Below are 25801 nucleotides of genomic sequence, written 5' to 3'. Positions count from 1 at the left end.
ATACACTGTGTGACGTTTGAACTATGGCAAGCAATCCAGCTCCCTCTCTATCAAAGAGGGGCTCAGAGCAGCCATATTGTCGGTGTAGATGTGCTGGGAGACTAAGGCTGGATTCCGACAATATTATTGGGATCTCTGCAGAGCTGCTGTCAGCTGGATCTGGGTTACAGGAGTCAAGAAATGAGTGACCCAAACAAGCTTTGACCATACTTCTCCTTTAAGATCAGTTGGGATTATTGATTACTATACCTTTGGGAAATCAACCCCTTTGCTGCCTTTGTTGTTCTTATTGGGCGCTCAAAGTACAGCAGTCACGTTTTACTGACCATCTGTTCTTGGAGCTCCCTTTTGTTTGTAGCAAATTGCTGCATCATTTAAAAAGAAAAAAAAAACTTGGTGCAAAAAAAAAGCAGCCAAAGCTACCTCAAATGATATTGCTCACAATCACTGCACCTGTCTCCTTAGTATATATGGTCTTTCTCATTAGAATATTTGGGCCTAGCATTACTCATTAAAATTGTCCTACTGCTGGCCAGCTTTATCATCGGTGATCTCCTTCTTTTTTTTTTTTTTTTTTCTCTTTCTTAGGCCCTTTTCACACTGGGGAGTCCGTCGGCGGACTCCGTTTATCTCAGCGGGGAATGGATCCCCCGCTAAGCAGGCGGATGACAGCTCTGTGTGCGGACACAGAGCTGTCAGGTCCCCTCTGTTCTCTATGGGGGAATCAGATGAGGATGGACCGTCTGTCCATTCTCATCCGATCCGCTGGACGGATGGACAATAGGGTTTCCATCTGCCCAGATTTGACGGACCGGATCAGATGCCAGCAGACATGTCTCCGCTGACATCCGATGCCCCATAGAGATGCATGGGGCATCCTTTTAGATCCACCAAAAAAATGGACAGGCGGATCTGAACAATCCACCTGTGTGAAAGGGGCTTCACAATTCAGCCAATTCTTTCTCATTAAAGGCTAGTAGACAATCCGATGTTAGTACAGTGATCTCCCCTGTTTTTCTATTGTGTTCTGAGTCTGACAGACAACCTCCCCCCCTCCTCCTCCCGCACAACACTGCAGTCAGTGCTTTTAGCCATTGGCTGAGCGCTGATCAGGAGCCAGTCAGCTGCTGGTTCGGCCAGCTTTTGTCGGACTGGTTGCCATACACACGGGCCGTATGGTTTTTATTGAACTGGCCAATGTTGTCTGACGTTCAGCCCGTGTGTACTAGGCCTAAAAGTGTTGTTCTGGGAAACTTCACTACTGCTGCACATTGCAGTCTCCTAATTCTTAACAAAAGTTTATTAGAAATTGGCCAGCATCAGGACTGTTTTCTAATCAGCGAGAACAGGGACAGCCTCGGTGAACTGCTGGCATTAATTAGGCCTAAAAATCTAAAATAGTTTTTACGTTATCAAAAATGTGTTTTTTAGTATTCCTTGCTGATGGAGTGCTAATATTCATTCCTTTCTTCCTTTTTTTACTTTTCTATTCACAAGGTACTGCAACAGTCACCTGCAGGTACTGGGCTTTATTCCCAAAAAAGAAAGGAAGAAAAAAAATGATGCACTGGAGGAGGTAAAGGCTAGGAATCAAATGGAAACCGTGGCCTTCAGTTTAACAGTGCCCACCCAGGCCTTGAAGATGCCCAATGGACTGGATGGGATGACCCTTTCCCCTCCTGGGGCCAGACTCCCCCTCCATTACCTGGAAACAGACTTGGATGATTCTTTCACTGTGGAGGAGGAAGAAGAAGAGCTTCGGAAAGGGACTTCTATAAAGAAGAAGTTGCAGAGCAAGTTGGCACAGAATCGACAGCGTCAGAAAGAGTCAGAGATTTTAAAAGTTCAACAAGAGCACTTTAGCCCTCACCCTGCACCTTCTCAGCTGCAACCTTTGTCTCTTCAAGAGCAGCAAATGCTAGTACAGCCTGTACCAACATCGCTGAAATCTACTGGGCTAACACAGAGCCTAACTTGTACGTCACCTCAACCTCAGAATACCAGCTTACCAGTACAGGGAGCATCGCCCGTAATGCACACATTAGCACAAACCAGAAATTTGTCTAATAAGAGACCTCTTTCTGCCCCACCGCTCTCTACAGACCCACCACGATCTGACAAAATCCAGGTGACTGCCACAGCCTTACCAACCTATTCCTCCTGTGTCAGTCGGTTGCAGCGACTGATGAAATTGTGCACACAAAAACGGCAACTAGAAAACGATTTGTTCCCGCATTTGGGTAAGTCTGAATAGTGGCATTCAAGTGTAATTACCGTATTTATCGGTGTATAACACGCACCTAAATTTTAGGAGAGAAATTTCAGGAAAAAAGCTGAAATTTTAAAATGAACAGCTTTGAACTCAGAACAAAATCAAATGCAGTCTCACCAGTGCAGTGCCCATGAATGCAGCCTCGCCAGCGCAATGTCCTCGCCAGCGCCAGTCACACTAATTTTAAAAAAGGCCAGAAAGCAGCGCTAAGAGGTAGAAGGGGGCGGGCCGGGCCGAGGACACGTCTCGGCATAGGAGGCGGTACTTCCAATGACTGCTCATCCTTCCTTCTCCCTGGCCCTTTCTACCTATCGGCGCTGCTTCCTGGCCTATTTTTTTCTTTTTATATCGGCATATAACACGCACTGTTGCTTTTTTTCCTCCATTTTTAGGAGGAAAAAGTGCATGTTATACGCCGATAAATACAGTAAATCTCAACTCCCAGATCATACTTGAAGTTTTGTGTATAATGCAGAAGGGTTGGAGCCTAAAGCTGGCCATACACTAATTGAAAGCTGGCTGGTTCAACTGGGACTGGAACCTGCCAATTTGTAATCAGTGTGTGGCTGTCCTTGCTGTCTCCGTTGTTTGTTTGACTTCCGTTGAAGGGCCATGTTGAAATTTTTTTTTCGATCAGTGACTGCAGCGACAAATCGGTGTATTCTGACAGTGGCATGTGTAGAGGGAAAGGAGAGGGATCCACTTCTCACCTCCATTATTGGCTAGTTTTTCAGGTTCATGCACACTGGGCTTAAAAAAAGTTTTGCAGGGATGAGAAACTGACAAATCGCTCCCTTTGTACAGAGCTCTGTGTTGTTTGCCAACACAGGGCTCTGGGCTGTGAATGTACACAGCAGGCCTCGGGCATTAAATCATTGGTTAGGACTTGCTGACAGGCTCCCGCTTTGTACAATCACAGCGAGAGTCGAGCGTGCATGTGCATGCCCTAAACCCAGAAGTAGGCAGCAAAATACTGGTACATTGCATTGCCTACAGAGGCCGCTCACCCGCAGTACATTCCAGGTGGTCGGCAAGTGGTTATAGAGCATTTTTGTACATACGTTTTAGGAGTTTTTAGTGTATTTTTACTGATCGAAAACTCCTCTCTAAAACGCAGTCTCAAAGGGGTTTTTTTTTTTTTTTTTTTTCTGCCTTGAATGTCTAATGTGCGTGGGCACATAGGATAACATTGAGCTGAATCTACAGGCAAAAACGCTAAACTCTGTAGAAGCAGTCATTTTTATCTTATTTATTTTTTTAAAGCCCAGTGTGCATCGACCCTTCGTGCTGCCAGTTTACCTTTTTAAGGAAATTTTCCCTCCCTTTTTGTTCCTGACACCTGTTTTCCTCAATACGGACACAGCAAGGAAAACCTGAGTTTATAGCTTACTGGAAAAATGTTCCCTTTGCCCACAAGTGTGCTGTGGACCTGTCTGTGTAGCAGCTCAAAGCTCTGTAAAGATTGTAACGTTGGCACAGGTGCTTTTCTGTTGCAGTTGTGCAGGGGGGCGGGAGATAAATTCCTCCCAACAGTAAAAGTTACAATCTGTGTCACATTAACAGCTTGTCGACAGCATCACTTAGATTTACGGTGGCAGAGCGGCTCTTCTGTGGCAGGTCACGTACCTAGTACGGGATCTGGCACTTCTGTGTAGGGGGCGCACGCACTCGCCGCCGGTGACTCTGTGATTAGACACAGCACAAGCCGATCAGCGGGTGCTGGCCAATGGATGTCCGCCGACACCCGCCAATCAGCAAGGAAAGAGATCACTTCTCTTAGTAAAAGCACCACACATTGTGTACACAAACACTGGCTAAGCATATAGTAACACTTTGATCACGCTAGCTGTTTAACCCCTTCCCAGCCAGTATCATTAGTACAGTGACAGTGCATATTTTTGGCAGTGAACACTGTATTCATGCCAGTGTCAGAATATCGCAATCCCGCTAAAATTCACTGATCGCCGCCATTACTAGTTTTATAAATAGAAGGGGAAAGAAAAAATAAAATTGGTAAAAAAGGGGTTCATCAGGCAGTGGGCTTGTTAAAAAGATAATATAGTAGAAACATAATAAATTGACAGTACATTATTGTAAATTGGTACAGGCAGCCCATTGCCAAAAGCGTAACAGGAGAAACAATAAAAAAAAAAAAAGGGGGGGGGGGGGGGAAATGGGACTTTGTGTGAAGTGTATGAACAAGGGGTTGGCAATAAGAATGATAAAGTCACTGATAAAAGAAAGAAACAAGTTTAATCATGTATACTTGTATAACATTGCATAAATTACATAGTAAATACATATAATGCTCAAATCCATGATACAGTACAGGCATAATAAATGAAAACGCATATTGCGATGATAAAATGTGCATAAAATCAGAGGTAACTTATAAAGTCCAAATAAATGGTATAGTAAAGGATGCATCGATAGTAGGCTTGACGCGTTTTGTGGACAATTCCACTTTATCAAGAGCAAATGCATCTTACAAAAGATTCAGTAGTAGAGTCAATGTTCAATGATATAAGAACATCCTGAAGCATTGGTCCAGAGGGCAAAACATCCATGCCGGGAGCTGTGGGAGCCCACTCAGCAGCCATAACAGGGCACATCAGGACACTCAGGGAAAGCGTGATAGAACCAAGGAGAGTCCCCTACTCATCACCTTGGTTCTATCACGCTTTCCCTGAGTGTCCTCCTGATGTGCCCTGTTATGGCTGCTGAGTGGGCTCCCACAGCTCCCAGCATGGATGTTTTGCCCTCTGGACCAATGCTTCAGGATGTTCTTCTATTATTGAACATTGACTCTACTACTGAATCCTTTGTAAGATGCATTTGCTCTTGATAAAGTGGAATTGTCCACGAAACACGTCAAGCCTACTATTGATGCATCCTTTACTATACCATTTATTTGAACTTTATATATGCTTACCTATAGTTACCTCTGATTTTATGTACATTTTTATCATCGCAATATGTGTTTTCATTTATTATGCCCTGTACTGTATAATGGATTTGAGCATTATATGTATGTACTATGCAATGTTATACAAGTTTACATTTATTAATAAACTTGTTTCTTTCTTTTATTAGTGATTTTACCATTCTTATTACCAACCGCTTGTTCACACACTTCACACAAAGTCCCATTTCCCCCCCTTTTTTATTTTTTCCCCTGTTAGTTACGCTTTTGGCAATGGACTGCCTGTACCAATTTACAATAATGTTCTGTTAATTTATTATGTTTCTACTATATTATCTTTTTAACAAGCCCACTGCCCGATGAACCCCTTTTTTACCAATTTAATTTTTTCTTTCCCCTTATATTTATATGACCAGGGATGGAGGCATCTATCCCCATGGGCATAGCCTCATATAAAGTCCCACCTTCTGAACTTTATGTTCAACTTTTTATTGCCATTACTAGTTAAAAAAAATCAAAAAATAAAAACTTCTAATAAAGATCCCATAGTTTGTGGACTATATAACTAACTTTTGCACAAACCAATCAGTATATGCTTATTGGGATTTTTTTTTACCAAAAATTATCCGAATACATATTGGCCTAAATTTATGAAGAAATCTGAATTTATTGAACTTTTTTTTTTAAATTGGATATGTTCTATAGCAGAAAGTAAAAAATATTATTTTGTTTTCGAAATTGGCAGTCTTTTTTTGTTTATAGCGAAAAAAATAAAAACCGCTGCTGTGGTGATCAAATACCACCAAAAGAAAGCTCTATTGTTGTGCTAAAATTACATAAATTTAATTTGGGTACAGCGTTGCATGACTGCGCAATTGTCCCTTAAAGTAACAGTGCCGCAAGAAATTACCTGGCCATGAAGGGGGGGGGTAAAACCTCTGGAGGTCAAGTGGTTAAAGTATATTTTTTTTAAATGAAAACTGAACACAGCATATCCTTTTGTAGTGTGCACTTGCCTTGATTTAAAGCACCCAATCTAGTGAGACTAGCCCCCCCCCCCCCATTTTTTTTTTTTCTCTCCATTGCAGTTGATGGGAAAAAGACTGCATGAATGCAGCAGCAGGCAGTCTATTCTAGTACCACTGGAACAGAGGACTATGAAAGAAATAAAAATGACTTTTTTGCAATGACAGAAAGTGGGAATAACTTTCCCCTATAGGCACACAGACTTGTTTTTAACCCTTCCTCATGATCCCCTAAATGTTAGAAAGTTTTGGCTAGAGTTGGGCTTTAAGACCGATTATTTACTTGTAGAATGAAATGCCGTGTTTTACAGGGCAATGCAAACCGCTTTTCTTTTCGATTTTTAAGTTTTTTTTTTTTCTTTTTGTTTTTTTTTTTTTTTAAAACCGAAATGTGCTCAGAGTAAAGTAAGATGTTGTTGGTCTTTGCTATGTTGCAGATTTCTTTGTTTTGCGTGTTTAGTCAGCAGTATGAACAGAAAACCTACAAGCATCTGGCACATTTTAAAATGTTTGTGAAGACAGATGTTTGTCAAGTGAACCTGATCACAGTTCTATTAAAGAGTATCTGTGTTCTGTGTCAGAACATTTGGATCTTCACTTTTTATGCAAACCAGTCTTTCACATTGCCAGAGTAGACTAAGCAATTATGTCCGTACAGTTCAACTGTTTATTGCATGGGCTGGACAGATTATTTTCCAGTACTCTTCAGAAGAACAGATTTACACAAACAGCATATCTTCAATGGTAACCGTTAATGCTTTTTGGAACGTTTTTGCTGTTGCAATTACATGCTTTTCATACAAGACAAAGTATGTGAACCCATGCTACCCCTGCTAGTAGGATAGTCAGTGGACGGGAGTCGGCAGAGGAAGAGAGAGGATACTAGGGAGAGTGTCCTGAAGATAACTAATTGTTCATCAAGTCGTCTTATAGATAGGAGCCTTAATTCCTATTCATCCGGAAGGCAGGCTATTCCATACCTATTGCAAAGCAGAGAAGATAGGAGTCCTCAATCACTGTTAATAGTTAAAGTATCTAACTATTTCCTTCTCCTATCCCCATTCTACAATAAACAACAAAAACAACCAAATACCCTTGGACTGGTTATTGGAGTCTGAGCCAAGGAGAATTAAGGAAATGTCTTTGCTTATGGCCATGTGCTGGTAACCAGGGTGAACCCACAAAGTGAATATCAAGCAGTCCTTACGGGGGCAGTGCTATATATATATATATATATATATATATATATATATATATATATGTGTGTGTATGTATTTATGTGTATATATATATATATGTATATATATATATATATATATATATATATATATGTATATATATATATATATATATATATGTATATATATATATATATATATATATATATATATATATATATATATATAATATGATTAGGGATAGACCGATGTGTTTTTTTTCAGGGCCGATACTGATATTTTGGTCACAACGTATTGGTATCGGCCTCGTTTAAAGTTTTGAAAAATAAGCCAATTTTCATTTTTGTTTATGCTTAATGGCTTGCTGGCACCCTGTGGTGGGTGGCTGGCTTGCTGGCACCCTGTGGTGGGTGGCTGGCTTGCTGGCACCCTGCGGTGGGTGGCTGGCTTGCTGGCACCCTGCGGTGGGTGGCTAGCTTGCTGGCACCCTGCGGTGGGTGGCTAGCTTGCTGGCACCCTGCGGTGGGTGGCTAGCTTGCTGGCACCCTGCGGTGGGTGGCTGGCTTGCTGGCACCCTGTGGTGGGTGGCTTGCACAGGGCCTGTTTACGGCTTGCTGGTACAGGACCTGTGGGTGGCTGGCTGTCTGGCACCCTGTGGTGTGTGGCTGGCTGGCTGGCACCCTGTGGTTGGTGGCTGGCACAGGGGCAGTGGGTGGCTCGCTGGTACAGGGCCTGTGGGTGGCTGGCTCACTGGTGTACAGGGCCTGTGGCTGGCTGGCTCGCTGGTACAGTGCCTGTGGCTGGCTGGTACAGGGCCTGTGGATGTGGGTGGCCGGCTGGCTCCGGGCTGCTGTGGGTGGGTGTATGGTTGTGATACACTCCCGTGAGACTAGTCCTGACTCCAGACGAGGCTGTCCAAGGCGAGGGAGGCGGCCTAAGAAGGCAGAATGGCGTCCCAAAAATATTGACAATATCGGCCAGTTCTTGGGCCGATACCAATATATCTGGGAAAGTGCATATCTGCCTATCCATAAAATATGTTTTATCTATATATAATATCTCTATCGATCTATCACTGCTGAAGGTCAGTGTGTAAGGTGGCCCCTTGGATTTTTTTTTTTTTTTTTTTTTTTTTCTCCCCAGGCTGCAAATGGTGCCTCAACTTCTGAGATTGAATTCCTGATGTTAAATCACACCCCAGTCATTCAGCTATCAAATGTCAGAACTTTTTTGGACAGTAAATGTGTCCAGGCATTTTGGGAAAAGTAGAAGTCTTGAGCCAGCTGTTGAAGGTGCAATTTTCTTTCTTGTAACTACAGGTTGCAGGAAAGAAAATCACTTGATTCCCCCCACTTATTGTGTTGATGAGGGGAATCCCTCCCGCAGAGCCATTGTGTTCTCATGGTAGGGGGGATGAGGGGAGCTGTCCCTGCTGAGAGAACACAGTGATTACTGCTAGCGGCTATAGCCTCTGGAAATAATCACATGTTTAAACCCAGCATGCTGGTTGTATCCAAGTCGATTGGTTAATCAACTTTGGTACAATCAGCCTACCTATAGATAGTTTTGTTCTCAGCTAGTCCTTGCTGAACCAGCTAAGATTTGAAACCTCTATAATCGGGTTTGGTGTATAGCCTGGTCTTTGGATCCCAGGTACTCCTCAAGAGTATAGGAATTGATTTAAAGACAGGCTCGGGTATTTGCAGGTTGTTTCATTAAAAGGTGATGAAATGCAGATATTTTTCCCCTCCCAACAGGGCTGGATTGGTCAGAAGATAGTGGAGAGGAACAAGACGAATCAGATAGAGAATCTCCATACCAAGTTGCATGGTCATTCCGAGAGAGTCTCCAACACGACTGCAAAAAGTAAGTTTTTCTGTGGGGTCTATTGTAATAAACCATACAAAGCAACCAAAAATCCTCTTTTACTGATCCAAACACTCTGCACTGGTTTAGTTAGATTGGTTATATAATAACCAACTGGTGGCACGCTTCACAATATTTCCAACTAAAATCTTACAGTGCTGTGAAAATACCTCAATTGTATGTTCTGAACAAGCCTGAAAAACATTTTACACCATAAATGAACAAAAACAAATACATTAAAAATAAGAATATAAAGAATAACTTCAAAAGTCACTGCACACACAATATGATACAATAGTGGTAAATAAAACAGTTTTTAGTGATGTCAGCACTTCGCTCACTTCTGATCCCAATGCACTGATTAGTGCCAATTCCACTCCTAGTGAGATATGTGCACCCTTCACCAGATGTGCTCCCACCTGGGATATGTGACGGTACAGGTAAGCAGGACTGCCATCAGGGGGGGACAGCCCATACACATGTAGGGGGCCCAGGCATCCTGAGGGGCCCAGCTGTCCGGCATGGGTGGGAGGAGCACCTGCCCTTGGTGCATTCTTTTCATGTGGGTACAGGGACACTGCGAGGCCCTGGGGAATGTTGGTGGTCAAGCCTGGGGGGCCCAGGCCTAAAGCTTTTGTAAGGGGCCCCAAATTTTCTGATGGCTGCCCTGCAGGTAAGTATGGTCTCAATGCGCTTGCATCCCACCAACATGGGCTAAAGAATATTTTTTTCTGGATGTCACAAATAATCAATGTCCCCTTCATTTCTAAAATCGTCTTCTCTCAATACCTCCACTCTGTCATACAAATTAAGGAAATCATCATCATACACAGTGCTTTAATCCTTTTTTAAAACCAATTTATTAATTAAAAAAAACTCTAGATATGCACTCACATTTATCAGGTGCTCATAGTGCACCAAGCTATACCTGCATGTGTATCCAATCCAGCAAGATACAGACTGTAATCCCAAGAGTATAGTTACCGCAGTGCCTCATGTGCAGAGGGTCGTGACGACTTAAAGCCTCTCCCCTACGCGTTACGCCACAGGGTCATGTGGCATATCAAGGGGATGTTAGATTTGTTGCTGTAAATATATTATTGGACAGTGGGAACACAAAAATACTAAGTCTGGCATGAAATTATGATGTCAATTGTAAATAAGAGATCAATACCAGAAGATTATGAATATTTTTTTTTAATAGTTCTCATAGTATTAAGGCAAAACAACTTCTGCTTCTTCTTTTTTTTTTTTTTTGTAGTTTTGCACTGAGTGGAGGTAAATTAGAACATTCTCTAATCATCTTCTATTCTTTCTCCTCCTGTGTTGTAGGCATGATGCGGAAGAAGCGCATAGCAGGAGCTCCAGGGTTGCACAACTTTGCACTTATTTTCAACAGAAATACAAGCACCTCTGCCGCCTGGAGCGAGCAGAATCGTGTCATAAGAAATATCGCCACACATTCCGGAAAGCGTTGCAGAAAGCAGCCATGAAAGAACCGGAGTCTGCAGGGCAACTGATACAAGAATTAAGCATGGCTGCACACATGAAAACCAGGCAAGGATATGCAAAATGTTCAAAAGTTTTTCGACCTATGTTACTATTTATCTGACAAGCTTGCCCCTGGCACTTTAGGAGATTCTGTTTCACCTGCAGAGCCACCTGCTTCTAAAACCTGGTGTCACATTTTACGTTTGCATTTGCAAGCTGTAACAAACAATGATTGTGCTTGTAAGTTGTTACATTTTGGATAATACATCCCATCTGGACAGTAAGGTCATCAGGTTGTAAACCCTTTTATTGTCATTGAGGCAGAGTAATTTATCCTAACCCACCCCCTCTTCCTAACACCTACACTAACCTGCGTTAAAAAAAAAAAGAGTGTATATACGTGCCTATTTTCAATGCACTCTGGTACAGTGACTTGATCTCTTGTACCAGCCAGGAGCTGCTGCAGGGGAATGGACAGAGTGCCCAACAACTGCTGTGAAAGCCTGGAGTGATGACAGCACCCATAGGCTTCTATGGTGCAGCCATTGTTAAAGGTCCCTCCTCTCTCTCATGCAGCTGACACCGGATCTATATCACACGACTGGGCTGGAGTGGGCTGATACTATGGAAGTATATACTTTTTTTTTTCCCTAAAGTTCAGCTTTTATTTTTAATTCAAGTAAGCAAGTTGCCCCCTATTGTGAATAAACTACTATTACTGGTAAAATGGTGTCTGCACAAGTTTGAAATCTGCTTCTTTATCCTTGGATGACCTTGGACCCACCCCTCCATCCGTTTCATTCAGCTGTCAAATACCTGACTCTCAGTGGCACATAGAAGGTATTGAACTTGCTAGTTAGACTAAGGGCTTAATATAATGTGGCCTCATCAGCCACAAGGGAATGGACATGGAGACGCTGAAAGGTACTTTTTTTCCTGCATTTATTAACATTTGTTTATACAGTTTATGTAGGTGGACCTGACAAGTTCACCTTCTGTCAAGACATTGATGCTCTTCACAGTATTTTAAAGTAAAAATCTTGAATGGTTTTGGACCCCAAAAAACAAGTTTATATAGTCTGTCTAAATTTTATTCGGAGTTTCTGAAACCGTTAACAAAATAATAACATAGTATGTGTAATTGTTAATGTAGTTTTGTCTTTGTCTTTTGAGAGAGTAGAGATTCCTATTATGAATAATTGTATTATAATTATGGTTATGTTTAATTTCTGACAACAGACCTATTCAACCAGAACTCAGAGGAACAGAACCAATACTCTGCAGTGCAACTGTGAAGAGCCAAGCATGCTCAAACCGTGCCCTCCCATACACGAGACACTGTTTTCAGCGTATCCTTTTTCTAGCATTGTGGATGTTTCTATCAACCAAGTACGGTGGATGCAGTTATGGGGGGCTTCAAATTAGACTACACTAAAACCACTTGTATAATATTCGTGCAGATTCAGCTTTAACACTATATGCTACTAATAAATTAGAAAGTACAACTAAAGATTCCTCTTATGGTTTAACCACTTCCTAAACTTGCCATAGCCTACAGACGGATACAGTGTGGCTTCCATGGAAATCCTCCCTAAACCACGCCTCTCACGTGCCCCCTGTGGTGTGCATCGGACACATTCTCTGATCATGGTAAAGGGCCAACCACAGTGGCCCTTTACCACTTGTTTATCTGTGTCTGATCACAATGTAAACTGAGTTGCCTGTCACAGTGTGAGAGGAGAGCCAATCCTGTCTCTGAGGTCTAAAGACAATTCCTTGGACTTTATGGCTTGGTTTGTGCTCTGACATGCCCTGTTAACTGTGGGACCTTATATAGACAGGTGTGTGCCTTTCCAAATCATGTCCAATCAACTGAATTTACCACAGGTGGACTCCAATCAGGATCAAGATGTCGAAAGATGTGAGAAAAATAATGAATTTGATACATTTTAGAATAAGGCTGTAATATAACAAAATGTGGACAAAGTGAAGTGATGTGAATACTTTCTGGATGCACTGTATAATAGCTCAAATAGTGCAGCGCAAAATGATCAGGAATAATAAAAAAATATATATTCTTCAAAATATTCTTAAATTTATGATTCATAAGTCCATATAGTTTTTCAAAGCTTTAAAAGTCCACAAATTTTATGATCACTGTGAGGAAGTGCTTGCAGGTGTCCAATGTGAATCCATTCCCTCCACCACAGTCATAGGCAGCTGTTCACCTCCTTGTTATGACCAATATGGTCTCAATGTGCCTTCCCCCAATAAGGGGACGCAAATCCTCCAGTGGGTCCTGAGCAACAACGGTCTGAATAAATCTGTGGCATATATGCAGAAACAATACAAAGCAACATTTAATGCTCTCTGCTTAATAGTACAACTTCTTAAAACGGGTCAAAGAACTTACAATTCCCGCACTTGTAACAAGTGCATACGATGAGTGCTCATAGTACAGGTTGTACACCAAAAAGATAGCCGTGGGTGACATCAAATGTAGTTCCTCCCCTGTACGTGTTACGTCATAGGAGGGACTTCGTCAGTATGAATGGGGCTGTGGAGTCTGCCCACTCTTAAATATACCTTCAGGCTCCATGGTAGCTGGATGCCTTCCATTAAAATCAATAGTCTAGCAACGCGGCTTCCCAGCCCCACTAGTGACATCACCTGCAGCCATCTTTTTGGTGTATAGCCTGTACTAGGAGTGATCCTCCTATACGCTTGTTACAAGTGCCGGACTTGTGAGTTCTTTTACCTGTTTTAATAAATTGTACTATTAAGCAGAGCACTAGATGTTGTCTTGTTTTTTTTCTGCATATACGCCACAGATGGATTCATATAGTTGTTGCTGAGTGCCCACTGGAGGAATTATTTCCCCTATTGGGGAAGGCGTATTGAGACCATATTGGTAATAACAAGGAGGTGAGCGGCTGCTTATGTCTGTGGTGGAATGAATTGATTCACATTGACACTTGCATGCCTAATTGGAAGCACTTTTAAAGCTTTGAAAAACTATATGGAGTTATGAATCATACATTTATGGATATTTTGATAAATATACTTTCTTTTAATATTCCTTATCTGTTGCGCTGCACTATTTGAGTTATTATACAGTGCATCCAAGCTGGAGGCCCTCTTTTCCTGTTAGATAAGTGGATTTATATGGTGTAATTCTTTTTTCAGTGTATAGCTGCTGTTGGCAAATTGTAGTTCTTCTTAACAGTCTGTCAGATATCCTGTCAAACCGCTCTCAGCAGCTTTTCACCAGTTGCACAGCGAAGTTTGCTGATGGGCAGCAGTGCTCTGTGCCTGTGTTTGACATCACACATCAGACACCCCTTTGTGAAGAACATGCTAAGAAAATGGTAAGCATGCTTGCTGGAACACAGTGTTTAGGGAGTGAAAGAAAAGGAGAAAAAAAAAATTGTATGTATGTATGTGTGTGTGTGTGTGTGTATATATTTTCTCTATATCTCTTTTGATTGTCTACTATACCTATTGCTATGTTGCTACATTATTTTGTTTTGTGTACAGAAATAATTTTATCAATCGGTCTGTGTTTACTTAATTGGGCTACCATATATGCGCTTGATGCCCAAAAGAAGTTCCTGCTCCTTGTGTGACGAGCTTAAAGGCGTGTATTGCTGCGATTGCAGCACTCGACAATCGCATCAAAATCCCATTGCATTTGGGGTGCCATTTAGAATAAATGGCAAACGTGTGTTGTGTGTTTTGCTCTTTTTGCCAAAGGATTTGGAATCATGGGTGGAAATGCAGCGGTTCCACTCATGATTGCAAATAACAAAGTGTGAATGGAGCGTATATGGCTACTGTTGTGGTCATCATAGAGGTAATCTAACTTTTACAATGCCCTTTGTGCATACTGTAATAAAAACTATATCTAACCAGCATTTAGGTACTTATTCATTCATCCCTTCTGACTTGCTGGTAAAGGTGAATTTTTATTTTTTTTTCTTCTAATTCATTCTTCCTTTTTTTTTGCTGAAAATAAGATTTTTAGCACACTTTCTGAGTTATCTAAAGGAAACCTGTCATTCGATAATTATGCTGGCTGCTGTTGGTGAATCTTTCCATCAATGTTAGCTGCTTGGGTGTTATGATTCTACTTTCCAGACTTGGACACACTGCTCTGAAACAAGCTTGCAGTTAAGGCATTCTTATTTGCTGCATCTGCATCATCTTAAAGTGAACTTTAATTTAAAAGTAAAAATACCACTAATTCACCCCCTTCCCCAAACATATTTGATTGTTTTTTTTTTTGTTTTTTTTTGCGGCGGGTAAACTTTTTTTTTTTCTGACGTACCTTCTCCCACTTCTGCAATTCCTGCCTAGGCTTGATCCGCCCGCAACCTTGCACGTTCTATAAGGCTGTGGGACCAATTGGATAGCGCAGCTCAATCTTGTGCATGCACAGTGGGGAGCTGACTGTAAAACAGGAATTCACAGGCAGCTCCCATAGCCAAGATGGTGGCACCAGGTTTTGAAGACCTGGAAAGGACCCACCAGTGGTGAAGACTTGTGCGTGTCTGTTTCTTATTAAAGCGGAGTTCCACCCAAAAGTGGAACTTCCGCTTTAGGGAGTCCTGACCCCCCGACATGCCACATTTGGCATGTCATTTTTTGGGGGGGGGAGCGGGTACCTAGTTTTGACAGGTACCCGCTCCCACTTCCGCTCGGAGCGCCGCGGCACCCTGAGCGGAAGTTCTCCTCTCCCCCTCCCTCCCTGCAATCTTCTGGGACACGTCAGAGGTCCCAGAAGATTGCCGGCCAATCACGGCGCGCAGCGCGACTCGCGCATGCGCAGTGGGTACCCGGCTGTGAAGCCGCAAACTGTAACAGCCGGGTGCCCACAGCAGTGATGCCGGCGCCGAGGTTGAGGATCGAGGCTTCCGGCGGCCGCATCGCTGGACCGTTGGACAGGTGAGTAAATGGCTGGAACTCCGCTTTAAGTCAGAAGATTCAGTATTTAAAAAAGAGGGAGTTACTCTTTTAATTTAGAAAATATTGAAGCTAGCCAGTTAGCACTTGCCTATTATTAAAATATATACCTTTATTTATTTTTTTTCTTTATTTTTTTCCCCCCCTAAATATCCTATTAGGACAATTTTCTGCGAGGAGACAATTCACGTAAAATTCAACACCAGCAGCAGAGGAAACCCAGGAAAAAGACCAAGCCCCCAGCACTCACCAAAAAACACAAGAAAAAGAGGCGGCGGGGTCCCAAACGCCCTCAGAAGCCCATTCCGCCTGCATTGCCACAAGGCAATCTTTGTATGCCCAGCAGCCTCTCACTGCCAGTTGAAGTCTCCAGTATAAGGTTAGTACTTGATTTTCTTGAGTATAGTATGGTGAATTTGTGGCTTTATAATCTCTCTCCTTGAGGGTATTCTTGGTATGTATGCATTTTCTCATTCGTATGCCTTGCATGAGTCTATTTAAAATACACTTACAGGCCAGTTTATTAGATACACCTTGCTAGTACCAGGTTGCACCCCCTTTTGCCTACAGAACTGCCTTATTTCTTTGTGACGTAGATTCAACAAGGTGTTGGAAACATTCCTCAGAGGTTTTGGTCTATATTGACATGAGAGCATCACGCAGTTGCTGCAGATTTGTCAGCTGCACATCCATGATGCCAATCTCCTGTTCCATCACATCCCAAAGGTGTCCTATTGGATTGAGATCTGGTGGCTGTGGAGGCCATTGGAGTGCAGTGAACTTACTGTCATGCTCAGGACCAGTTTGAGATGATTTGAGCTTTGTGACATGGTGCATTATCCTGCTGGAAGGAGCCATCAGAAGATGGGTACACTGTAGTCATAAAGGGATGGACTTGGTCAGCAACAATACTCCATGGCGTGGCATTTAAACGTTGCCTAATTGGTACTTAGGGGCCAGAAGGGTGCCAATAAAATATCCCCCACACCATTACACCACCAGCCAAAACTGTTGATACAAGGCAGGATGAATCCATGCTTTCATGTTTATGCCAAATTCTGACCCCACCATCTGAATGTTGCAGCTGAAATCAAGACTCGTCAGACCAGGAAAGTTTTTACAATCTTCTATTGTCCAATTTTGGTGAGCCTGTGTGAATTGTAGCTTCCTTTTCCTTATCTTGGCTGGCAGGAGAGGCACCCGGTGAGGTCTTCTGCTGCTGTAGCCCATCTGCTTCAAAGCTCAATGTGTTAATTTAGAGATGGTAATCTGCATACCTTTGTTGTAACAAGTGGTTATTTGAGTTACTGTTGCCTTTCTATCATCTCAAACCTGCTTATTATCCTCAGACCTCAATAAGGCATTTCCGTTAACACAACTGCCACTCATTCTGTTTTTTGGACCATTCTCTGTAAACCCTAGAGATGGTTGTGTGTGTAAAAATCCCAGTAGATCAGCATTTTTAAATGGTCACATCAGCCTGTCTGGCACCAAAAACCATGTTACGTTCAAAGTCACTTAAATCCCCTTTCTTCCCTATTCTGATGCTTTAGCAAGTCGTCTTCACCATGTCTAGACGCCTAAAATGCATTGAGTTGCTTCTATGTGATTGGCTGATTAGCAATTTGTGTTTACCAAGCAATTGAACAAGTGTGCCTAATAAAGTGGCTGAGTGTATATCTGTGTCCTACACTTGTCAAAGTACAGATAATACAATTTATTTAGCATATTTGTGTTACTTTTGTACATTTTCAAGGACAAGTGCATCGAATACACTAAAGCACTTGTTATGCTAGGGAAAAGTAGGCACACTAGATTTAATATGCAATATAATGCAGTTTACCAATCCTTAGATAATATGGGTACAATAGTTTAGTTTATTTTTGAGGTCCCCCCCCCCCCCCCAACCTCCCCTTCGATTTTTTTTCACCTGGTGATCTGGCTAGTAACGCACCTTCTGTCCTCAGGGTGGCAAAGCAGTGTGGTCACCTATTTGGACAGCAGAAGAGTGTAGTGTTAGACTAGTAGATTTAGATGGACTTTACATAAGGGACTAACAAATTGTAAAGACTAAACTCCAGCTTCCCCTGTTTTTACTTTCAAAGTATTTATTGAAATTTTTTTGTATAAAACATCCAGTATACAAAGTGGGAATGGATCATAAAGCTCCCCCCGCAAGGATAATCTGGTTAAAACCATTTACTCCTGTCATTTTAAAGTTAGCCATACAGTAAACCCAAAGAAAGCAAAAATGGGAACATCTCAGCCTTCCAACTACGTAGGGAGAGACACCAAGATCATCGAAAGAGAATAACTGTCAGCTGTGAAAACTGCATCATGATGCGATCTGCACATTGTGCATATTCCTAGGGACACAGAAGGAGGGAAAGACAGAAAAGAGTGAAAAGAAAGCAACCTGGAGGACAAGGGATGTAGAATGGTGACCATATTATCCACCATACAGATAAGCTATGATCATTACAGTTCATTGTGCATATATCGAGCCCATGGGCTCCAGACCTTATCAAATAGTTTACTAGTTTTATTGAATATACTAGCAAATTTTTCATTGAGCATGATCCAATAGACCTTTCTGCGTCAGCAAAGAGATGGGCACAGAAGCCTTTTTCCATGATCGGGCTATAGTCAGTTTAGCCACCAAGGGATAAAAAAATATCAATTTTTTCATAGCTTGCGGAACCTTCCCAGGCGGCTTTCAGAAGAGCAATGCATGATGTTTGTGGTACTGGGACTCTTGTACTCGTCTCAATAGCGCAAATACTCTTTTTCATAATCTCTATAGTCTGGGGCATTCCCACCATGTGATAAATGGTTCCATAGGACTGACAGCCCTGAAAACTTAATGGTGAAGAGTTTGTAACTTAGAAAGATAAGAAACCAGAGGCAATTTTGTTGAGATAAAGATGAAATAAGAAAAACCTATGCGCTTGACCATATACCAGATGTAATAAATAGATAAAATGAGTAGTGGATATAGGGTGAAGATGGGGACCAAGGATTAGCAGCTAATTTTTAGTAGGGTCACCACATACATCAAAGCAAATTAACGAATCAATAAAATCGGCGCTCAATCAATCCCAATAAAGCTAATAAATAACAAGCATAAATGCAAGGTAATCATCAATGACATCAAATAAATATATATAGTGATGTGGTAAAGTGCACGTGTGCAGAAAGTGCATAAAAACTAAACCACAATAAATAGCAGCAGAAGAAAAGAACAGTAATAAATAAAGTCACTGTAAAGAGGAAAGTGACAGTGAACTAAGGTGCCAAGTGATGGTAACTGATCAGATCCGAGGATGGAGGACAAAATGGTCTGATCAAAATGTAGTGATGGTAATAACACAGTAGAAAAACAGATAGAACTGTGTAATACGTGAACTGTGACTGGAAATAATAAATAGTAAAAATTAAAAATATGGTAACGAAGGATACCCCAAACGACCAAGAGCAGGGGTATGAAAACCTTATAAAGGAAAATTGCTTTATATGGAAGCGAATAATCATAAACAATTCATAAAAAGTTCATAAAGAAGGTGCTGATGTGCAAAAATTGCCGGATGTGCGGGAAACTGTGGACATTCACTAAGTGCGAGAAACTGCTTTCAATACGGTGGTGAGCATGTTTCCTTAAATGAGTGAAATGGCCGCTCACCTCCAAGACACTCTTAATGAGTGTTTATACCAATAGGTAGCAGGATCTCCAATATGGAAGTGACTGGTCCAGTGGTGGTCCCTTTAAGGCAGGCTCTTGGGGTCCTTTATGTAGCCAACATCAGACATCAAGGCAGAATCCCACTTACGAGTTGCCATCACAAACCCTGGTTAACCAACATTCCGAAGGGACAATTCATAAGACGACGCAGAAAATCAGGCGCCAGAGCGGAAGTCTTTCCTGCTGTCTTTAGGTCCCCTTACAGTGATGAAACACCAAGGCTTGGTCGCAAGCATGATCACTGCAACCCTGACCAGGTCTGAAGAGTAACTAGGAAGCCTGACCTTGGGCTATGGGATTCAAATATAACATCCGCAAAATGTTTAGGAAATGCGAACCATATCCCCAGGTCTCCAGGAGCCCGAACAGGTAAGGCCACGAAACCAAGTCAAACACCTTCTAAAGATTTTATAGAAAGTAAGAACCCCTCTTGGGGAGCACCCCCCATCCCTTCTAGACTGAAGCAGTGAAATAACTACTCGTCTCACCTGGTCTGGTCCCTGTGTGCCAGAGATAAAACTGACCTGATCTTTGTGTATATAGGCAATAACAAAGAAGGGGGAAGGGAAGGCGAGATGCCAAGCCACTGCTGGTGTAGCATAGTTAAATGTGGAAAACCAAAATAACACAAAATTCACCCACAAGGCAATCATTGGCGACAGGTGGGTGGTAACAGGGTGGGATCACCCAGGGAGAGTCCAGAGAGTGTTGGAGCTGCAGGTAGACTGAGCCGCCGTGGGGAGGGGTGCAAATTACAGACAGCCAAACTGCTAATCGCCATGAGGAGAGAGCTGTCATGCTCTGTCGGAACTACCTGTCAAGCCCAGGAGCAGCCAATTGGGATGTGTTTCCGAAGGGTGATCAGGCCTCTTTCCTCAGCCAGAGGCTTCTCACTTTACACCAAACCGGAATAGGAAATCTATCAATGGAGCTATCTAAGAAGGTTATCATCCCTCTTTATTTTACAGATTTCCTCTGACTTCCTGTTGTGTCCTATGACAAGGGAAGGGACCGACAGCAAAGGATTAGATTAGAATTAGTGGACTGGGATTTTAACCCTTTTCTAAGCTATTCAAAACGAAAAATAAATATTTTGGGGAATATACACACACACACACACACACACACACACACACACACACACACACACACACACACACGAACAAGTATTTGATACACTGCCAATTTTGCAGGTTTTCCTACTTGCAAAGCATGTAGAGGTCTGTAATTTTTACCATAGGTACTCTTCAACTGTGAGAGACGGAATCTAAGAAATCCAGAAAATCACATTTGTATGATTTTTAAATAATTAATTTGCATTTTATTGCTTGACATAACTATTTGATCACCTACCAATCAGTAAGAATTCCGGCTCTCACAGACCTGTTATTTTTTTCTTTAAGAAACCCTCCTGTTCTCCACCCATTACCTGTATTATAACTGCACCGGTTTGAACTCACCTGTATAAAGGACACCTGTCCACACACTCAGACTCCAACCTCTCCACGATGGCCAAGACCAGAGAGCTGTGTAAGGACATCAGGGATAAAATTGTAGCCATGCACAAGGCTGGGATGGGCTATAGGACAATAGGCAAACAGATTGGTGAGAAGGCAACTACTGTTGGCGCAATTATTTGAAAATGGAAGAAGTTCAAGATGACTGTCAATCTCCCTTGGTCTGGGGCTCCATGCAAGATCTCACCTCGTGGGGCATCAATGATCATGAGGAAGGTAAGGGATCAGCCCAGAACTACACGGCAGGACCTGGTCAATGACCTGAAGAGAGCTGGGACCACAGTCTCAAAGAAAATGATTAGTAACACGCTACGCTGTCATGGATAAAAATCATACAGCCGACACAAGGTCCCCCTGCTCAAGCCAGCTCATGTCCAGGCCCGTTTGAAGTTTGTCAGTGACCATCTGGATGATCCAGAGGAGGAGTGGGAGAAGGTCACGTTGTCTGATGAGACAAAAATAGAGCTTTTTGGTCTAAACTCCACCGTCGTGTTTGGAGGAAGAAGGATGAGTACAACCCCAAGAACACCATCCCGACTGTGAAGCATGGAGGAGGAAACCTCATTCCTTCGGGATGCTTTTCTGCAAAGGACAGGACGCCTGCACCGTATTGAGGGGAGGATCGATGGGGCCATGTATCGTGAGATCTTGGCCAACAACCTCATTCCCTCAGTAAGCGCATTGAAGATGGGTCATGGCTGGGTCTTCCAGCATGACAACGACCTGAAACACACAGCTAGGGCAACTAAGGAGTGGCTCCGTAAGAAGCATCTCAAGGTCTTGGAGTGGCCTAGCCAGTCTCCAGACCTGAACCCAATAGAAAATCTTTGGAGGGAGTTGAAAGTCTGTATTGCCCAGCGACAGCCCCAAACCTGAACGATCTGCAGAAGCTCTGTATGGAGGAGTGTGTCAAATTCCCTGCTGCAGTGTGTGCAAAACTGGTCAAGAACTACAGGAAATGTATGATCTATGTATTTGCAAGGAAAGGTTTCTGTACCAAATATTAAGTTCTGCTTTTTCTGATGTATCAAATACTTATGTCATGCAATCAAATGCAAATTAATTACTTAAAAAATCCTACAATGTGATTTTCTGAATTTTATTGTTTTAGATTCCGTCTCTCACAGTTGAAGAGTACCTATGATAAAAATTACAGACCTCTACATGCTTTGTAAGTAGGAAAACCTGGAAAATCAGCAGTGCATCAAATACTTGTTCTTGCCCCCCCCCCCCCCCACTGTGTGTGTGTGTGTGTGTGTGTGTGTGTGTGTGTGTGTGTGTGTGTGTGTATGTACGTATATGTATGTGTGTGTATATGTTTATATAAATAAATTAGGGATGCACCGACATTTCGGCCACCGAAATTATCGGCCGAAAATGGGCCTATCCCATTTTGGCCGATAATGGGTTAACATTGCCGAAAATAATGGACGCCGTGAGGAAGGAGGAGGGTGCAGGGCAGGTTTTAAAAGTCCCGCCTCTCAATGACGTCCTACTACTAGATGTGTGCATGAATGGACATACCAGGCGGGGGGGTGGGGCGAGCGGCCGCTATAGATACTAGAACTATGTGATCCTTCCCTGTCAGCTCAGCGCGACCATGTATGAAAGAGAAGTGACCTGACACCGGGCGGGGGGGCGGCGGGAGTGGCCGCTAATAGCTGTAACTATGTGAGCTTCACTTCACTGTCAGGCATGTATCTCCGCTGACAGTGAAGTGAAGGCTCACATAGTTATAGTTATTAGCGGCAGCTCGCCCTCATGCTGCATAATACTATACTGCATTAACTCCCTCATGCTGCATAATACTAATATCATTGGTAATTAAATTAACCTCTTGCCAACCCATCACAGTACATATACTGTGACAGGGTGGCAGCGACAGGTGTGCGCCGCTGCCTGTTTTTGGTGTATGCCCCTGTTCTATCCATTTTAAATTTTTTTGGGGGAAAAAGTCATTTTCGGCCAAGGGCATCCTGCATTTTCGGTTTCGGCCCAAAATTTTCATTTCTGTGCATCCCTTTTATATATATATATATATATATATATATATATATATATATATATATATATATATATATATATATATATGTATATATATATGTATGTTAACATTGTTCTGTAAAGCGATAGACATCTGTTTCTTCTGTTCTGTAGAAGTCCATCCACACCAGACTTGAGCACTGAAGAGCTCCCGGATGACATCACTAGTGAGATCACTGACATTCCTCATGATCTGGAACTGAATCAGGAAGATTTCTCAGATGTCCTTCCACGTCTGCCTGATGACCTACAAGACTTTGACTTTTTTGAAGGTAACTATGCTATATAAACATTTTTACCTTGTAAACTCAGCATGTCTTATTATGATCAATTCAAAATTAGTCAGGTACTCCTTCATGGGGCTGCCTGATTTACTCCCCTTACCTAGAAGGCTCTACAACAGTGACAATGAACATGTCCCAAAAATACAAGCAGAGAACAAAGGACTAGTCACCAATATTGCCTGTGTTCTTCCTGTAGTATATCTTTACCATTACTGACTTACCATGTTGTGTTTCACAGAATGTCTCTGGAGTTGGCTGCTCTTAATGGTAGGGTTGGGCAGGAATGTGGTTCCCTCTCCCTCCCCCCATAGACACACACAGCCTGGTTGGAAAGCGAGTACGCAGGTGTGCCACCATAGGAAGCGGCTTCCTGTGGTTGCACACTGAGAGCAGGAGGAGCCAACGGCACTTAGGCATTGGAAGTGAACTGCTATTTTAGGAGGAATTCATGAAACAAGGTACACTTTTTTCAGGGTAATGGTTTTGGTGCAATTGACATACCATACTTGTGATTGCTAATATCCCACTTTTCAAATATTTTTTAATTACTAAAAGTTAATTTTTGTTTTTAATTAATCAAGTGCAAACGTGGACTTTTTGTAATTTAGAATAAATGTATCAGACATTGCTTTTAAATGGTTACATTTTACTACTACAGCAGAATTCAATTTCTTTCAGGTAAAAATGGTGAACTTCTTCCAACAACTGAAGAAGCAGAAGAATTGGAGCGGGCTCTTCAAGCAGTTACATCTTTAGAGTGTCTAAGTTCCATTGCCGTGCTGACTCAAGCAGATGGTGTTACTGCTCAGGATCTTTCGGATCGTGGAATGACGTCATTCTCTGCAGGGTCTGGAACCACAGGGATCCACTCGCTGAGCCGAGAAGATCATACAGACCTTGGAAAATTACTCAACGGGCATATGGTTCATGAAAACTTTACCAGTCTGGAACTGGATGAAAACCTCCTTGGTCGTACTACTTTGTCTAGCCCTCCTACACCTCTGAGTGGGCATATTCAGAGGCAGTTTTCATCATCTGCCAATGTTGGCCTTAGTTCTGCAACTCTAATAAGCCACAGCTCGCTTGAAGAGAGGTCTTTCACGGGTACATACCATGAACTTCATGAAAGCAGCCATTCTTCCCAGCGGCCTCTACCTGCAGAAATTCTAAGCAAAACAGAAAATGTAATCACCTCGCAACAGCAATACAGCAGTGACCATCCACATTCTTCTCCTCATGATAGCCATTATGACAGTGAGCATGTTCCTTCACCGTATAGTGACCAAATTACATCTCCACATGCTGCCTCCTTCGCTGGTGATGGTTTAACGGATACATTTTCTTCAGAGGTGCCCATTATTACGCAGCACTTGCTCACCACCCATATGGAGGTGTCTCTAAGTGGGGTGGTAAATGCTCAGTCTCATTGGGGTAACCTCCCTGTGAACCTTGGTGACCCATCAACATTCAGCACCTTCCTCAGTTCTGATGGGCACCTTCTCTCTACGTCTTTGTCTACCCCTCAGGCTGTCTCTCATTCAGAACATTCACAGCCTACCTTCTCCACTGTGACCCCCAACAGCTCTAACATGCTTCCGGGGTTACCACAGACAAGTTTCAGTGGCCTAAGCCCCCCTCCCTCTGAACTCATGGATTCTACGCCCTCCAAACAACAGCTCCCACAATTTATTGCAGCCTTTGGTCATCAGCTAACTTCTCACAGTGGCATCCCCAAAGACCTGCAACCCAGCCATAGCTCCATTGCTCCTCCTGCGGGATTTACTGTAACAGGTGCCACAGCTACAAGTACCAACAACACCTCTTCATCCATTAATCACAAAATCTAACTGATCTCCTTGCCTGTTAAAGAACAAGTAGTATGAGAAGCGATTATCACGTTCAGCGCCTCTTACCACATATTCCCCGGAATATTTTTTTCACATTAATGAAAGGAGGAGTGTATTCAGTACAATGTCCTCCTTGTGCTGTAATGGCACTGGTGCTCCTATTATCCTTGTTTGTCTGCTTTCCCGTTTTTTTTATTCCCAGACTAGTGACGCTGGGTTCTATAACTTTCTGCTTGGCTTCTGACCACAGGAAATCTGCATTGTCTTTCACTACCTGATGTTGGCCATCTGGATCTATGTTGTTAATGCAGAGCTGCAAAGCCGTGGCAGCAAGCAGGTTAGGGTATCAAGGGAAGTGAGCGTTCCATGAAAGAGCAGTAAATTGGGTAGTACTGCTTCTCCATACTCTTTTTTCAATGCAGTATGAACCCAGTGTCCTTTTCTAAAGAAATTAAGCTATCCCAATCTTGTTCCCTGTGTATGCGTCTGTGTGTGAGTGCGTGCTTGTGTGTGTTGTAGTAATCAAAAAAAATCCCAAATCTTAGGGGTGGTGTTGCTAGCACTTTGTTTAAGTAGCTTCCATTCCATGTTTCCTGCTAAACTCAGTGCATGGTCCAGAACATAGAAGAGGTATTTAAGGCATGACAAAGGCAG

At 42.5% G+C, this 25801-nt stretch overlaps 1 protein-coding gene across 1 annotated transcript in view; it reads left to right on the top strand.

Annotated features, from left to right (window-relative positions):
- Positions 1 to 25147, top strand: part of INO80D (INO80 complex subunit D) — a gene marked incomplete at its 3' end in the record, with an annotated part of 53051 nt that extends 27904 nt beyond the window's left edge. Inside the window, exons 4-11 of the mRNA XM_082262226.1 lie at positions 1498 to 2240; positions 9156 to 9264; positions 10597 to 10821; positions 11995 to 12104; positions 13990 to 14123; positions 15879 to 16096; positions 23131 to 23288; positions 23979 to 25147. Coding sequence (XP_082118352.1) covers positions 1498 to 2240; positions 9156 to 9264; positions 10597 to 10821; positions 11995 to 12104; positions 13990 to 14123; positions 15879 to 16096; positions 23131 to 23288; positions 23979 to 25147 — 2866 coding nt within the window. The remainder of the gene's footprint in view (positions 1 to 1497; positions 2241 to 9155; positions 9265 to 10596; positions 10822 to 11994; positions 12105 to 13989; positions 14124 to 15878; positions 16097 to 23130; positions 23289 to 23978) is intronic.
- Positions 25148 to 25801: the final 654 nt, after the last annotated feature.

Source organism: Pelophylax lessonae (genome assembly GCF_965119305.1).
Source record: "Pelophylax lessonae genome assembly, chromosome: 6".
NCBI lineage: Eukaryota > Metazoa > Chordata > Amphibia > Anura > Ranidae > Pelophylax > Pelophylax lessonae.
Note: the sequence above shows the minus strand (reverse complement) of the source record. Positions and strands in the feature narration are given on the sequence as shown.